General features: G+C 38.9%; 1 protein-coding gene and 1 long non-coding RNA gene across 3 annotated transcripts in view; one reads left to right on the top strand and one right to left on the bottom strand.

Annotated features, from left to right (window-relative positions):
- Positions 1–7,064: 7,064 nt before the first annotated feature.
- Positions 7,065–8,465, bottom strand: LOC136238568 (uncharacterized). 2 transcript variants are annotated; one of them, XR_010693039.1, is made up of 3 exons: positions 8,370–8,465; positions 7,885–8,138; positions 7,065–7,802 (listed from the first exon to the last, which is right to left on the bottom strand). It is a non-coding gene; the product is annotated as an uncharacterized lncRNA (long non-coding RNA). The 2 variants fall into 2 exon arrangements; XR_010693038.1 differs by having other exon boundaries at positions 7,065–7,796.
- An 895-nt stretch (positions 8,466–9,360) lies between these two features.
- Positions 9,361–18,258, top strand: part of LOC136238467 (histone acetyltransferase p300-like) — a 37,741-nt gene continuing 28,843 nt past the window's right edge. The window contains exons 1-2 of the mRNA XM_066028997.1: positions 9,361–9,391; positions 9,443–9,641. Coding sequence (XP_065885069.1) covers positions 9,590–9,641 — 52 coding nt within the window. The 5' untranslated portion in view covers positions 9,361–9,391; positions 9,443–9,589. The remainder of the gene's footprint in view (positions 9,392–9,442; positions 9,642–18,258) is intronic.

Raw genomic sequence — 18,258 nt, 5'->3', positions numbered from 1 at the left:
ATTGTGCCAATACCTCCTGTACCAATGTAGAAAAGTCAGTTATTTACCTATCCGTATGTGTGTGTGCATTTAATTTCTCTATCATGTGATTAAATAATCCTGGCTACCTTTCAAAATCAATTTTCTTGTTGGTTTAGCATTTGATTAAAAAATGCCTTAAAAACCAGTTTGTGTAGCTATATACTCTCCTTTAATGTCCATTATATACATGTGACGTTCAGTAACTAACATGAAGTCAAATGATCCAAAGTTAAGTTCAAAAGAGTATAAATGCGTCTTAAAATCTAGTGCTTCTGTTTACCTGTAGAGGAAAAAAAGGAAGGTAGACTAAAGCCAGCAATCCCCAGCATAGCTATACAAATTCAATATCTAATCCAAAACAGCCAAGTTGTGAAAAGGGATGTAGCCCAGCTTCCAAAAATAGGCACTCAAACTGAGTGACAGTATAATATTATAGCAGCTGCCACCTTTAACCTTATTTCATACTATTTTTGGTTGGCGGCACCCTTTTTTTTCACAGCTTGGATTAGTCATAGACAAGAACGTTTCATGAAATAAAATCTCAAAGTTTCACAGTAAAAGTACAATGAGCATTTTAGGAGTCATACTATTCTATATATGGATCTCAAAAGTTTGCAATTTCCCACCAGAAATCATCAGCTTTGCAAAAAAAACTTGTTTGAGTGCAATCACGTTTGCATGTTCATAATTATAGTGCTAGTTTTTAAAGAAATGCAATTTTAATGAATGTTCTGATGATGACTAGCCAAACAGTGTATAGATAATGTGTGCTTGCTTGTTAGTAAGAAAGTCATTGGGGTAGTAACATGGTTTTCTGGGTTCTAGGAGGTGTGATGTGATGTGTAGATGAACAGTTACATATACTGAGGTTTTGAGATGAAAGTTTATGTTAGATCATGGAAGGTGTCTTCCCTATAATAAAGAGTGCAGCCAGAGTCTACTCAAATTTCTTCTGATGTACATGTGGTGGTGTGGTTGAAGGGATGTTAAATTACTGTTCACCTATAACTTTAGCTGCTATATAATATGTCACTAATTATAACCTCCTTTGCTACCACATTGCATACTGCTCGTGATAATATACATTTTCAGTGTATAGTACCAATTTCATACACCAGTTTATGTTTGGATGTGCAATTGCACATGTCTTACATCATATCATATAGGGTTAATTATGTGTCATGACTAACCTTGTGGTATATGTAACAAGCTAGGTACTGTGTACCCCTGCAGATTTTTGGTGACTGCTTTCTGATCAGGAGCATAGCTATACTTTGGTGAAGACCAAAAAAAAAGGAGGTATCTGACTGCTGAGAATAACTGCCCTCCACTAACTATATTAATATCATCGATGAAGTACATAATTTATAGCTACATAGCTTACTACACTGCTTCTCTGAATACTGTGACTGCTTTATTAGAGTGATTGACAGTTCTATTAGAATATCTCGATCTGAATGTCTTGTGCCTTTGCAAATCAATGCAAGATATATATTTAACTGCTTGAATACACTTGACTAGTTTTTGGAAACCTCACTTATGATTTCACTGTTTTACACAAGTGGACCTAGTTAAAAAATCCAATGAGTTAATGAACTATCCCTTGCTGTTATTGCATATACATACTGTATGTGTTATAACCTCGTTGGGTTTAGTGGTAACGTAGTGCTGGGGGTGTTGTGATATCAAAGTTTTATAGTGCTGTATGATGTGTTACTGTCTAAATCTGTGTATTTCAAAGAGCAATCTACACCAAAATAATGTTGGATGATAATATGTTATGATAGTTGTGCAAAATTCTGCATGGTTGGTCAATACAGAGAATAAACTTCTGTGTATAAGGTGAAGTTTTCAGATCTTGTAAAAGCTGACATGGAAGGTACAAAGTTATACAAGAACAAACCAGCATCCTTCCAATAATTTAGTGCTTTCATGAATGATCATTAAGCTGGTACACATGCATGCAGGTGTTTGAATAATGGAGGACCACCAGCTACATGGCTCTATTCAACTACTCCAATAGAGCACACACTGATAACTATATTATAGAAATGTGTATTTATATACTGTTCCAACATTTGATGATTTATTTATTTGATAAACTGGAGCATGTGGGGTACTACAAAAGTGAAATTAGCTAGGATAGTTAGATATCTTTACAAAATGTTTTAACCACAATTTTGCCAGTTACAATACTATATAAATTTTATTTATTAACAGAAACATGCGCATTACATTTATGGGGGAAAGGTGTTGGTGCCTCAATTATATGGGGCCAAAACAGTGGGGAAATGATTACCACTAGCTAGCTTACTCAAGTGGGATTACTTGTGGCTGAGGTGGGATACGATTGATGTTGCTTCTGAATCAAATCTCATGTTGCTCGGGAATGATTTAAGCAGGTAAAAATGCACCACTTTTTGCTGGTTTCTTCTCTGAGCATGTTGCATGGATTCAATAAGTCATATCAGACAATTTCTTAGTCACTTTATATGGTCTTGTCCACTGGTTAACAAGTGTGCATGTCTGCAATATAGACACCAGTGTATTATTCTCAGGACCGCCCAGAGAAATTAAGGGGCCCAGGGCAAAGAGTTAAAGTGGGGCCCTTGACCCAAGTTGTAAGGTGAAGACCAAAAAAAAAAAAAAAAAGGTCACAACCTGCTGGCAACAATAACTACCCATCACCAACCATATCTCCTTATATATAAGCTTGCTACACTGCTCCTCTGAAGAATACTGTGACTGCTCTATTAGAGTATTTAGATCTGACTGCTCTATTAGAGTATATCGATCTTTTAAACAGGTATTCAGGGGGCCCTTCATGGGGCCTCCTGGGGCCCCTTTCAGGCTGGGGCCCGGGGAAAAATGCCCCAGTTGCCCCCCCCCCCCCCCCCCTGTGGGCGGCCCTGATTATTCTTCAGTCTCATCTGTTATAACTTATTTTTGTTGTGCTGCATGTATGCATGCAGTATATGTACTTGAATGAAAATTCAGTTATGCTCAGTATAGTTTTGTCTTAGCATTTAGCCTTCATGCTTTGCCTTAAACTTGCACTTACTGAATGGATAATGGTAACTTACAATATTAAAGATATTGTTGTATTTTACTCATATGGTTATGGGAGTCTTGACTCTTCCACACAGCATAAATTTATTTATATATTTGGATGTTACATGTAGTTTTGATGGACAGCTATTTTTGGGTTCATAGAATCAGATGTGTGTGCACTTTCACAAATTCCATTCACAATTGCGGCACATGTAACTTTAGTTTCTCTAATAAAGTAGTCATATTATACATGTATAATTAGAGTATTGGTTCATGGGATGCATTTTCTGCATGGGCCATACAACAATTATTCTGTCTATGTTGTGCTGGCTTATGTTATAATGCTTCAGGCACCAGCACAACTGGTGGGTGCCTAATACTCGGTAGCTACTTACAGTTTTTAAGAGATATGTAATGTGACTCTTCTATTAGAGTAGTTGACTGTGTTTTCAAGAATTGAGAGAATTGTTTGAACCCCTTTTGTCATACTTTAATTCACAATAATGCATGAGGTAACAAAAGAGTAGGCTGTTCTACTACATTAGCTATCTAGTAATTTGTGTGTCATTGTGTGATTGCATCAGTATTACATGCAATCACATGATCAAGAAGTATGTACCGTAGTATACAGGGGCTAAAAAAGAGGGCTAGCTAGAGTTGTGGTCAAAAAGCTAGTTGTAAATGGTGATTGGACTAGCTGTAAAACTTAAAAACAAAAATAGCCAGCTGCACCACAGAAATGAAGTATAAACACAAAGTTATTATATAGCTACTTACATGTTGTACATCTTAACTCTCACAATTTACTACAGGGATTTGTACCTCAAGACATTTTCATTTCGTTGTCTATATATACTCTTTGATTAAAAATTGCCTTACAATAACAATTATAGTTTTAAATTTCTTTCTTACAGTCCACTATAAAATAAATTGTCCAATAAAACAATTAAGCCAGTTTGCATGGACTTAGTAGTGCTGGGTGGTATTGAAAAATAGCAAACGGTATACCTTCCATAAAAAATATCATGGTATTACTAAATATCACGGTATTACTTCACGGTATTAATGGTAAAGCCATTGGTATTAAAGTAACTGCCATTTACCTCAACAAAAGCACCAAATATCCATGGTAGCTCAGCAAACCTCAGGAACAAATTACCACAAACAAACTTGTTTACATAGTTTGGTTAGCTGACTACATCAACACCTGCCTACAAACATTGTCACATGTCTGGTTACCTTCTACATATGGGATGAAACAAGCCCACAGGGAGGCCAGACCATATGGTGGTATTAAAAAAAAAACAGGCAGTATTAAAAAAAACAGGCGGTATCAAAACTGGTATGACTTAAATATCACAGATTACTAACAATACCGGTATATCGCCCAGCTCTAGTATTTAGTTATTATTTTGTCCCTTCAGCTTGCTAATTACTTAATCATTTACTTACAGATTCAATCTAGCCAGCCACTATGCCCCAGACCCCACTAGTTAGTCAGAAATCCCTACAATTTTCCTCTTTACTGGCACTTTGTCACACAAGCTCTCCCTTTACTTAAATGTTTGGACTATTATGGCAATGTGCAGCACAAACAGTATGTACCTGGTCTCAGGTTAGCTAGGGCTACTTGAAAAGATTTTAGCCACTGGAAATATCAGAAAAAATTGCTTCGGTACGATTCCAAGTAGCTACTTTTGAGTTTTGTCATGATGATATCGATGAGTTTCGGATACTGAGTATTGGTGTTTAGTAGCCAATTAGTGAGCTTCACCATGGATTTAGCTATAAACCCCAGGGGTTTATAAATCTATGGCTTCACACGCAGTGCTAAAAATTTCTCATTAAGACTGGTGGGTTAAATTAAAGAGTATATTATAGACTGAAATGTTTCATTCATGTTTGCACCCATAGTACAGTCCAGTGGCGTAGCCAGACCCGGGCAAGCCCGGGCATTAAGATATTCTGCCCTACCATCAGCTTTTCCAGTTATTAAGCACGTGAGCTTAAGAACACCGGACTCGCCGTACACCAAAAGACTGTTCTAGAATACACACACGAAGTACACCAACTTTTAAATAGATCTTTGAGATTTCACACGTATTGCAAGTTGTGTCCGAGGTTGTGTCCAGCGCTCGTCCCGAGGGTTATTTTAGGGGTTTTCCCAAGGGTTTTCCTTCTGTATTTGCAGGCAGGTAATTGCGCTGTTACACGTGATATAATTAAACACGTGTTGACATCGATCGTGGAGCATAGGCCTCGTTGTGACAGTATTTTCAGAATTCCAGCTGTTCGTCTAGCGATTAATATGAGTGCTGTGAAGCAGCTATCATTGTTTAATTTTGTCAAGCAAAAGTGCACTGCGAAGCAGGCAAAAGCCACAGAAGATCCTGGGCCTTCCTCCAAAGAAGAGTCTCAACTAATAATCGATATCAGTGAGGATACAAGCAAAGTTACTAATCAAGAGTCAGAACAGTATCAGCTAATCAACTTGAGGGAGGATCCCAAAGTTGAAGGTGAGTTTTATAATGATGATGGGATTGATGATGAGATTTATGCTGCTTTGGTGAAAACGTCTAAAAGCCCTAGCCCTTGTTGTACACCTGTTATGGTGTATAGTTCAGATGATGATGAAGAAACCAGCTTTGCAACTAGGTTCTCACCTCAATTCTCACCAGGTCCTGACGAGGTTGATGGCATGAGTATGAAAGTGCCACAATCACATCATGCAATTACATGTAGTAGCGCAGCATTGGACAAATCTTTCTCCATAGGCACAGCCACTAGTAGCACGTCTCAGTTGTTTGGGGATTACCGTGGGCCCAATAATGATACCTCCAGCACAGCTGCAACTGGCTCCACAACTGAAGTATGTAGTGCTTCATCCTTGGCCTGTACAACTACACTTGAGTTTTCTTCATGCTTGCCAAAAGATATTGCTGAAACAATAGCCTTTCCTCCAGTTCAGCCTGTTAAAGCAAAGTATCCCTCGACTATGATTTCAAAAGTACCAAGGTGCTTTACTGCAGCCTGGTATAAACAGTATGAATGGCTAGAGTATTCAGTAGAGACAGATGCTTGCTATTGCTACCCTTGTCGGTTGCTTGGTGCACAGAGTGCTATGGGTAAGAGTAGACCTGAACAAGTATTTACTTTATCTGGGTTTAAAGACTGGAAGCATGCTACTGGTAAAAAGGGAGCTCTTGTTGGTCACTCAAATAGCCTTAGCCACAAAGAAGCTATGGTGGCATGGGAACAGTACAAAATTAATTCCAAGCGTGGCACTTTGCTTCCCAACCAGGTAGACAATTCCTGGAATGTTGTTATTCAAGAAAACAAACATTACATAAAAACCATAGCAGAAGTACTGTTGCTCTGTAGCAGGCAAAACATCTCAATTCGTGGTCATAGGGAAGGGATAGAATCTTCAAATAGGGGAAACTTTCTAGAAATGTTTGAATTGATAGCAAAACATGATCCAGTAGTACGGAAAAGAATGGCTATAACAAAATCTGCAAAATATACATCACCCATGATTCAGAATGAGATATTAGGCTGTATGGGTGACATAGTCCAAGCCAAAATTTGTGCAGATGTCAAGAAGGCAGGTATGTATTCGATATTAGCAGATGAAGCGAGAGGCTGCAGCAAAGTTGAACAATTGGCCATTATTTTAAGGTATGTTGATCTAGGGTCTGCAACAGTACATGAACGGTTCCTAACATACGTTGAAGCAAGGTGTCAGAATGCAGAAAGTCTAGCTGCTCACATAATAAGCACCTTAAATGAACATAAATTAGATACAAGTGCCATAGTTTCTCAAGGTTATGATGGGGCATCTGTCATGAGTGGGTGTTGCACAGGTGTACAACAGCGTATCAAGCAAGTGGCTCCCCAGGCTGTTTATGTGCACTGTTATGCACATTGTTTGAACTTGGTTTTAGTGGACACCACTAAAATAGTATCAGAGGCCTCAGAATTTTTTGCCTTAATGGAAACATTGTATGTTTTCATGTCCACAAATAAGGTACATACATTGTACATAGAGCAGCAACATCATTTATATCCCAACAAACCACCTCGTCAATTACAAAAGTTGTCAGATACTCGTTGGGCCTGTAGGTTTCTTGCTGTTGATGCAGTCTGTAGTACATTTCGGGCTATCCTTGCAACACTGCAGAAAGTAGTTGATAGTGACGACAAAGTAAAAGTAGTTGAAGCCAAAGGAATTTTGCTCCAAGTACATTGCTTTAAATTCCTGACAACTCTTGTCACATTCAGTCGATTGCTGTTTCTCACAAAACAACTATCTGATCAACTCCAGAGTTCACAAACTGACATGGCCAAAGCAGCTGAATTGGTAGAGGGAACCATGAAAACTCTTCAACAGTTTAGAAGTGATGGAGAGTGGAGAAAGTTGTATAAATATGTCAGTGATGTGGCTTCCTCACTTAACATTGAAGTTTCCCCACTAAATAGTCGGCCCCAACGTAGCCAGCGATTGCCAAAACGGCTTGAACATGGTGTTATCCTGCAATCTGTAGGATCAAGACAGCCAGTAGAGAGTCATGAAGAGTATAAGATTTCCTTATATTATCCAGTAATTGATGCCATGATGTCTGAGCTTCACAAAAGGTTTGAGGGTAACAATCTGGCACTGATGAAAGCAATCCAGTGTTGCAGTCCAGAGTCAGTACATTTTCTTGATATAGACCACCTGGCACCTTTAACTGAAGGATATAATCTTAGTAAAGATTTTCTCACAGCAGAATGTTTAGTAGCTAAACGTACATTAGATGAAAAAGACCTCACCTCCATTAGTGATGTGCTCAAAGAAATCTATCCGTTAAAGGTTGCATTCCCTACCCTGGTTAAACTTCTTCAAATTGCTCTCACTATAGTGGTAAGCACTGCAGAGTGTGAAAGGTCATTTTCATGCCTTAAGCGTACTAAGAGCTTCTTGCGATCCACAATGTCTGAGGAGCGGTTGAATAACTTGGCTATCTTGTCCATCGAACGGGACCTGTCAGCAAATATTTCAATGGATGAAGTTATCCAGAAGTTTGCTGGGAAAGATAAAAACAGAAAAATAAAATTATCGTAAAACTTGTACTGATGACACTATTACTGTCTACCTACTTCATACATGCACAACTTTTCTTTGTAATTAATAGAACATCATCACTTTCAGTATAACAGCTGTGCTGTTTGCATTTAATATAACTTTTGTAGCCAATCATGTAATTTTATATGTACTCAGTCGTTTGATGCTATTTGCAATAATTAACTTTACTTACTCTGACTATGCATTGATGGTTTGACGTCTCTGTTGTCCTGTACAGATTCCAGAACCACGAGGTGCACCACGTAAGGCAATAAATAGAATGATGAAGATCGTGTGATCGTAAACCGCACGCCGGGGGCTGAGACATCACGAAGAGTTTTAAATTTCTGGTGTTGGATGTATGTGTGATCAATATAGAAGATATGATCGTGTCCTCATCGTAGTGCAGCAAGGGAACACGCAGAATGGAGGCTGGCTGGTAATCTGACAGCTGTAGTTTGTGAAACGATTAAATGTTAGTGAGAACACCCAAGTCACCCATTGGAAATTTTGAGTTCAATGCTTAGACATTTTAATGACGGTATGGAATAACGTCTTATTTGAACAGGTTATTTGTTCTGATCTGTTGCAGGTGCCAGGTGGTTTTACGACACTACCACGTGATAGTAAGCGCCCTGTGCTATACAACCAGGTCTGACAAGGTGTGGTCAGTACAAGGTAGCGAAGGCAACCAATGTTTTAGCGTTTATGATTAGTAAGGCTGTAGCTTCCTACACACAGATATAGGATAGCTGGATCGTACAGATAGTCATCGTAGTTTCCTGCACGCAAGGATAGTTAGATCATGCAGATAGTCATCGTAGCTAGGTGTGTTTTTTGTTGATAATATATTGATGTCCATATGAAAATGTGTATGTGTGTTGCATGCTTTGGGGTCTGCCCACCCAATGCCCGGGCATGGCTAAATCTCTAGCTACGCCACTGGTACAGTCTATTTCAGGTTGGTTGTCCACATAAGCCAAATGCAAAAATATCATTGGCTACTTTCAAGCAAGTGACTTTTAACACTTTGTTTCTCTAGTCAACCAACCGGAAATACACTGTAAACACAGTAAATAATACAAGCAATACATCACGTGATCACCTGTCCGATTCCGAATTATTCGATACCAGCCTTGATACAGAGCATTAAAAATTATAGTTATCGATATTTTATTACTTGTGGCAAGGCACTTGTTATTGTCGATATACACAGTACGTAAGCTACGTTTTTCTTTCGTTATTATAATATAGTCTGTTTTATAGTATATCCGTTAAATTCCTCGTTTATATTTTGGCGAGACTGTAGCGGTGTCTCGGGATTGGAGGTGATTGTCTATCAAGTGGTGTCACAGATACTATAGTATCTGTGGTGGTGTCGAGGAGTGGTGTTACTACTCCTACTGATTTACGATGTTGCCTCCGAAGCGTACAAAGTATGATACTGTGTTTAAACCAGAAGAAAGTAAGTAGCGATGAATAAAGGGATTTTCCCTGCTTTGTGAGTAAATTTGTGATATGGTGTTATTCACTCACTCTCTTAGTATTGTATTTCTCTGACGTCGTTTTAATGTCTGCCCTGGTATCATAGGTACTAAAAACCTAGTATCTATGCTGGCATGGCGGCATCATTGGTATGGAATTTCACAGTCACTCTAGCAGTGATTACAAACTTGTCTTCATATCGAAACATTAGTTGTCAACTCAACTGTTTGTTCTAAAAATCTGTAACGTACGAAATGACACTGTCTATTAAACATGGTGCCATAACTTCTGCCTACTTTAATTTACGGAGATCTGTAATGGCTCATCAAAATCTTGGCGATTCGAGGATAGATCCTTGTATCGCCAGATTATGTGTTCAGGTATGTAATAATACAGTGGAAAAACTGTTTCTCCCCCCCCCCCCCCCCCCCATCCGTGTGTTTTGCAATGTAATTCTGTATAATAACTCAGCTAAACACTTACTTTGGATAGATTTTTAATCAGCAAGTGTTGCCACGTAGAATGATACCAAGTTTAGCAAATTCGGTTGAGGGTAATCATGCTACTTTTGGGGGTTTTCCCACCTGAGTAATTGAATTCTCCTATAGGAAATTATACGGGTGCATATTATATTGTAATCAACAGTGAATAAATGTTACTATGGTAATGTTAGAGCATTAGTTTGGGTGGCATTGCATAGAGCTATTCAAGGGCTTTAATTTTTTGCATAATGTTCTCAAGAGGTTGTAATGCTATTGAGAGCATTCCCTTCCAAATATTCTATTCTAAATCACCATAGAACAAGAAAGTGATTTTCAACCACAAAATGATGCACATAAATTACAGCTCATTAAATCACCATTCATGATCACTGCTCTTTCCAAATCTAGTCCAGAATCTGAGGTATCTATTATGTGACACTGCTATTTATTACATGACCCTGAAATGCCCAATACTAAAATGTATGGAGCAATTTACTGCACCACATTGGTTTTGGCCATCAACATTTCTGATAATTTGGCTTCTTCTAGCATCATTGTGCTTGCAGAGAGTTATTCTACATGTATTTCACCTGGAAAGTTGCTAAATGTACACAAGGTTGGTAGTACACAATAATCAATTTCATTTTAAATAATTTTTCAATAGAAATGTATTGGACATACCCAGGGGCGTAGCCAGACTTTTGGTGATGCCAGGTAAGCTAAAGACCAAACCTACTGACTAGAGCTGGGCAATATACTGGTATTGTTAGTAATCTGCTATTTAACAGCCTGTTCTTTTTAATACTGCCATACCATCTGGACACTATGGCCTCCCTGTGGGCTAGTTTCATCCCATATTTAGACAGTAACCAGACATATGACAATGTTTGTAGGCAGGTGCTGATGTAGTCAGCTAACCAAACTATGTAAACAAGTTTGTTTGTGGTAATTTGTACCTGAGGCTTGCTGAGCTACCATGGGTATTTGGTGCTTTTGTTGAGGTAAATGGCAGTTACTATATAATACCAATGGCTTTTGCATTAATACTGTGATACTTTTTATAGAAGGTATACCGTTTGCTATTTTTCAATACCGCTCAGCACTACTACTGACAATATTTCCAAGAGCGTAGCCAGGATTTTCTTGAAGGGGGTTCGGATTTTAAGTGGAATGTTCTTGGGGGAAGGCCTGGGTGCTTCCCCCTAGACCACGTCTGAACGAAAATGATACATACACAAAATGTGCCCTTAGGCAGTAACATTAAAAGGTACTGTTTGTACATCTAACTAGCTAAAACCTACACACTGCTGTTTATGCGCCCCTATCAATGTAATGCCCGACTACCACTGATACGGGCTGAGGGTGGGGAAAGGTCGGGGATGGTGGGGGAATTGATTGCCAACATAGTAGGGATTTGTCTTCACTAAAGAAATCCACTTAGACAGCAAAAGTGTATGCTTGGAAGGAGTGTCTCGGATGCTAGCTACTACGTTCGTACCAGAATCCACTTGGATTAACTCATCACTAGACCAATGCCACACGACCGTACAAATCCCCGGTATTCCCGGGGTTTGCAGGTTGAGGGGTTTGCATTGCCAGTACTTCCCCGGTAGGTGGGGAATTGTAATTTTCAGTGATGCAAATCCCCACCTTCCCCCACCTCAGCCCGTATTAGTGGTAGTCGGGGATTACATTGATAGCAACTTCTAGAAACTATAAACCTATTGTAGCAAATACTTCACTTCCAGACAGCCAACTTCAAATTTTCTAGCACACGGGAACCCTCCACACTCGAGTCCCTTAGTTGGCAATACTTCCTCCGGGTATACATTATTCTAGGTCGGCCCTCCTGTTGATGGTCAGTAACTTTAGACTTGCTTGTACTCCAATGTATTCGAGACATCACGTGCCCGCAACATGTAACAAATAAACAAACCATACATCAGATAAATATACATTAACTATTCACAGTTTGTGCTCACCTGACACATGTATAACACGACCACTCAAGTTTATCGCAGCTGCTGCCTTGTAATATGTCTGCCTCAACCAATCAACACTCCTTCGCCATTTCCACCATGCATCATATGCGCTACTGATCATGTGATGCAATAGATCTTGATGATTTGCAGTAGTTCAGCATTAATGCAATGCGACCCTCAAGAGTAGTACAGAGGAATGCTAGTGTGCAAGTAGCTACCGGAGAGCTCCAGGGCTGTAAGATTTGATGTGATTTTTAGTTTTAAAATATTCAGCCTCTGAAGGGGGGGTTCATCCAAACCCCCTTCCTCCCTTGCTACGCCCTTGATCTCCCCTCCACCAACCACACCTCCTTATTTATAACTACATACGTAGCTTGCTACACTGCTTCTCTGAGTACTGAGACTGATTTATCTCGATCTGACTGCTCTATTAGAGTATCTCAAATTATTCACCCAAGTTCTGGCTACGCCCCTGGACATGCCTGGCCTTTTTCAAAGTATAGCAAGCAAATGTCTGCAAAATTCTTCATGTGCTTGTTGGTAATTGTGACATTCTCTTTTTGAATGCAGAATAAAGAGAAATTTATTCAAAGCCAGTTACTAGAGGATGTGTTATTGAGGATTTGAGTTGCCAGTACATTTAAAATCGGTAATTACAAACTTTGTATAGAACTTTTATAGTTCTACTGGATATGAGAAGAGCCTTTGTTATTGTTACTCAGTTATGTTAGCCAGTAGAATAAAGAGAAATTTATTCAAAGCCAGTTGCTAGAGGATGTGTTATTGAGGATTTGAGTTGCCAGTACATTTAAAATCGGTAATTACAAACTTTGTATAGAACTTTTATAGTTCTACTGGATATGAGAAGAGCCTTTGTTATTGTTACTCAGTTATGTTAGCCAGTTATGTTCACCTGTCTGGCATTGTTTACTTTGTCAGCAAGAAACTCAATTGAATTTGTTGAAGCCATAAACAGACATTTTTGTAAAGGTCTTTATGGTAAGATTAAATGTTGAGGAGTGGTTTTGCTACCACATCGCACGCGTTCGTTATTGAACACATTTCAATAAACATCTATAATTCCATATTTAATGTTGCCACAACAAATAGGTAGAATAAATACCTATACAGTAGTTGTAGTTATCATACCTCAGAGTGAATGCCCCTTCCTTTAAAAATCTAATCCGTCACTGCATTTTTCATTTACACATTGTTTATATATAAAATGAAAGCTTTTATCTTTGAAGCAATTGTGTAATGTTAGTATGACTGTATCCTTCTTCCTTGTGCAAATGCCAAACTATGGTCACTGACAGTTTTAGGTCTTAGAAGTGTTGTTATTCATTTTTCAATTTGTTGAATCAACTGAACCCATACCTTCAGAACTGTCTGAAATCTGAAGTGCTGTGGTATATATCGGCCATTTAACTAATAAATATTCTCTGAAACTGATATGATGTCACTAGACACAGACAGATGCTTAATTGTAATGCAAAAACTGATAGGTACTATATGAGGCTTAACAATTTGATAGTGACCATATATATACCGGACACGTACTTGTGCCTTTTAGCATACCTCAGTATGTACAATGCATTCTTTGTGGACTTACTAGTGTCCTTTGTGCCCCATTCATCTTTGCTGACAGCGAAAGGTGTTGATTTGGCAATAACACGTGATGGTTTCCCTTTGTAATGGAGTACTCTATTTTGATTGCAGAGGTGCTTTTTGAACAATTCTTGATTCATAATGCTGTGTAATGGGTTGAACATAGCTGACAACGAATCATAATGGATATTTCACTTTTCAGGTGATAATTGGTAGCTGGGATACGTGGTGCCATTTCTTTCGTTTAATGCAGTATGCGTGGGTTCACCAGTCATACTAGTTATTTTTAAAAATCAACAAAAAAGTACAAAAAAATTTGAAATTTTCAACTAGAGTAGGGACCATAGCACATCGATAAAATGCACTGAGACAAGCTGGAGTAGTGCACGATATTAAAACAATAAGAAGCCCTACTGTGATCAATGGAAATGCACAGTAGGGATATAGCACTTCTTATTGTTTTTTCTGTGATTTAATATCGTGCACTACAGCTTGTATCATTACTTTTTATCGATGTGCTGTGGTCCCTACTCTAGTTGAAAATTCCAATTTTTTTGTGTACTTGTTTGTTAATTTTTTGTTGTAAATAATTATTATGACTGGTGAACCCACGCATACCGCATTTGAAATGGTGCCGCGTGCCTCAGCTATATCAATTATCCTCTGAAAAGCAAAGTATCCATTACGCTTCGTTGTCAGCTATGTTCAACCTGTTACACAACATTTTGAATCAAGAACTGTTCGAAAAGCACCTCTGCAATCCACGCATACCGAAAGAAAGAAATGGTGCTGTGCACCCCAATTATCGTCTGAAAAGTGAAGTATCCATTACACTTTGTTGTTGGCTATGTTCAACCCGTTAACAGCAGTACAAATCAAGAACTGTTTGAAAGTACCTCTGCTATCAAAATAGCCACTATGACAAATATGGATGATTTCCATTACAAAGGGAAGCCATCACATGCTACCGCCAAATCAACACGTTTTGCTGTCAGCAAAGATGAATGGGACACAAAGGAGGACACTGGTAAGTCCATGAAGAATGCATTGTACATACTGCAGTATGCCAAAAGGCACCTGTCGGGCTGAAGTGACGTTGAACAGTGAAAAAATCAAGCCTGTAGCCTTAGCTGTTATCGAGTTACACTTGTCTGAAGGCATCAGTCAGTCACTAAAAAATTCCATTAAACAAATATTTTTAAAAATTTTGTAGCAACTTGTTGCGTTTTGGGTCGATCTGAAAGCTTGTTTGGGTTTAGGTTTTTCCTAACCAATACTGCACCATCGTTGTCAGGGAAAATTGAGGCTGGTTTTTGGGTGATGTTATTTCGTGGGCCATGCCTACTCCTTTGTGGTCCCTACTATACAGTACTATGATAACACAAGTACAGGTGCACACTAGTTATATTTAGGTAAGTTTTTGGTCAGTTCAAGGGGAGCTAGGATTGGAGCAAGTTAAGGAAGCATCCTGGAGAAGCTGGGCCAACCCTAGCTCGCCTCAAATTCACCAAAAACTTACAGGCAGTGAAGGACATCATTATTTTTAGCAGGCAAACTTAAGGTTAGTGTTAGGGTCTTCTTGCTATATACAGATTACTTATTGAATCACATTTATAAGATAGAAAAGTAAGGGAGCTGGGTAGTAGTTAACAGTTGTAGCACAGCTGGTACCACACTGACCATTCACACCAATGGCCCAGGCTAGAGTTTTGGTAAATTTGCCAACCTTTTTGTCATAGTTTTTTTTTAATATTGTGTATAGAACCAGATGAATAGCACTTTCCATTATTGTAAGCCCATTTTACAAAAAGCTACTGTAACGTTGTTATAGGATGTTTCACAGACTGACCAATTTCAATCACAAATAATCAAGCTATAATATTATTGTCCCTCTGACCTTGAGCCTCTTCTTTGAGTTTGTTGTTTATTATATAGTTATACAACGGCCACGAGTGCTCTACCTGATATAAACGCACGAGCCTGAGGGCCGTCAGGCCCGAAGGCAAGTGCGTTTATACAGGCAGAGCACGAGTGCACGTTGTATAACTGTTATGTACCACTCACCTAATAGGTGGGGAGAGTCTCACAAGACAGCTGTAACACTTATAAAGGCCAGGTTTCTAACATTGATTGTGGGTAGCCAAGCCGGACGTTGCGATGACGTTCCCCCTGCAGTACTGCAGCCACCTGAGATATTGAAAGCTAGTACGCTATGGGTTATATTCACTAACCTGCATTCGCTGTTCGACTCTCATCATGTAGTGCTCAGCATGCCAGCGTGATCACTCAATCGCCATATAGACTAAGTGCCAGACTAATCGCCATAGTGATTCTCTCGAGCGAAAAAAATCATCTAAATAGATGGTTTAAGGAAACAAAACCTAACTACTAAACGATACTAGTCTAATTCTTACTATTCACACTGGTTAAACTCGAATCTGGTGGCATGACAAAACTGGTTACCACAATCGAACGTAAAGGTTAGTATTATTTAGAATATATTGAGTCATTGTCGAAGTGGACCACAGTTTAATCTGGGCTAAGATGGCACCAGACTAGTAAGGTGTATAAGTACGTTTATATATATGTAGACTAGAGTTGTGGCCACCCGCGTTGGCTTTTTCGATCGCCATTGGCTGCTTGTAAACATTATACGTATTGGTGACGTTATGGCCCACAATCGACATTTACATGTCAGGCTATAAAGGAATCCGAGTGATCTGTGAAGTGTCTTTCCACCTATTAGGTGAGGTGTCGTAGTGGTCTTGGCCACCGGCACTTGTGCTATGCTGCACAAAACCGCAGCCAGTGCAATATCTGTATATTGCACTGCGGTCGGTGTATTGTAACTTATAATGCACCCGTTGCGGTTTACAAAACCGCAACCAGTGCGTTATAAGTTATAATGCACTCGCTGCGGTCTGCAGCAGTGCAATATACAATTATGGCACTGGCGGTTCCTTTGAACTGCCTACGCAGAGTGGTATATAATGTATTTGATCATGACCACACACGTGAATTAAAATATATCACTTTAGTTGATCATTTTAATTTTTAACTAAGGCTAAAAATACTGCAAATACTTGTGTAATGACTTATCTTATCATCACTAATCACTCATACATTTGGTCACACCAAAAGGTGTACAGTTACAATCACACAATGCACTAGTATTATGTAGCTATTGATGTGAGTCTAGTGTGTAATGTACAATGACACACTCGACTGTACTAGGCTGCATGCTGTTAATTTATATGAACCAGCATTCATGTATTTCTTGGAATTAACTTTATGCCTCGTTATACCTCAATTATGTCTCAATGTTGATTCATCAGAAACCTGTATCAGAAATAGAATATCAGATATTGACTTTGATGTAAAATGTGGTATTGGTTACAGATGCGACTAAATACCATATTGTGTAATGTTATACATGTGTGGCTGTGATTACTTTGTTAATAGTATCACATGGTTTGCCATGTCTAGTTTTCTTTGGCAAAATCGCAACTGATTGCAGCTAGGTCATTAAGGGGTGTGATCACAGTGTGCTATGATCGTTAACGGTGTGTGGGTCTTGTTTCACTACCTTTTATCACTTGGATCCCTACTTCAATTAATTTTTAATATACTAGTTTGTTGAGTTTTTTGTTATAGCATACAGCTATACATGTGTGACTGTTCTATTAGGGTGACTGATGTATTAGAGTATCTTGAGTCAGCCAGAGGGTGTGCCACTATTTCATAGCACTTAAATAAGTTTGCGGAATCTAAATATGCTGCTCAAGAAAGTGTTGATATGGAAAATTAATGCCTCGATATGGTTTCATTGCAACAAGAAGAAGACGATGAACCTGATTGAAGATAAAAGGAAAGACAAGGTACAGAGGGCACAAACTTGTTGAAACACCATCCCATTGGTGAGTTTGTTATTGTAGTATAAAATGGTGGCTGTGCGCTGCTTCATTTGGTTTCTAGTCTTGTGGTGGTCAGGCAGTGAGGCAGGTGGGCCGGCAGCAGGCACACACGCATGCACGCATGCATGCACGCAAGCACACATGTACGCGAAGAAGTTAGCTTTGCTCTTGTCACTCTTTCCATGTTTTCATTGCCCATGTATGCTTTAGTTGCAACTGCACCTGTACTGTAGGTTCTACTATATTTCTAGCTAGCACAGAGTAAAATTTTGGAGGGGGTACTTCAGCCCCTCATGCATCCCCCTAAACCCGCCCTTGTGGCCAACACATGGCTCTGATGATTTTGGTTAGTACAGTTATTTTAACACACCTTTTTTCAACTTGGCTGTTTGACCAGTGTAAAGTTGAATTCAAAATGTTTATCTAAATGCCAATCTTGTATAGTCTCTGGTGGTTTCTTTTAGTAGCCAGAATCAAAGAGTTAATAGAAATAAATGCCTTGGTCATAATTTGAGACAATTGTATAGAAAATGGATCAAGAACTAGTGAATTACAAGCAGTTTTCAAACAAGCTACAAATTATTGCTGCACCTAATAATGGAAACACCACT

The sequence above is a fragment of the Dysidea avara genome, chromosome 11, assembly GCF_963678975.1.
Source record: "Dysidea avara chromosome 11, odDysAvar1.4, whole genome shotgun sequence".
Lineage (NCBI taxonomy): Eukaryota > Metazoa > Porifera > Demospongiae > Dictyoceratida > Dysideidae > Dysidea > Dysidea avara.
Note: the sequence above shows the minus strand (reverse complement) of the source record. Positions and strands in the feature narration are given on the sequence as shown.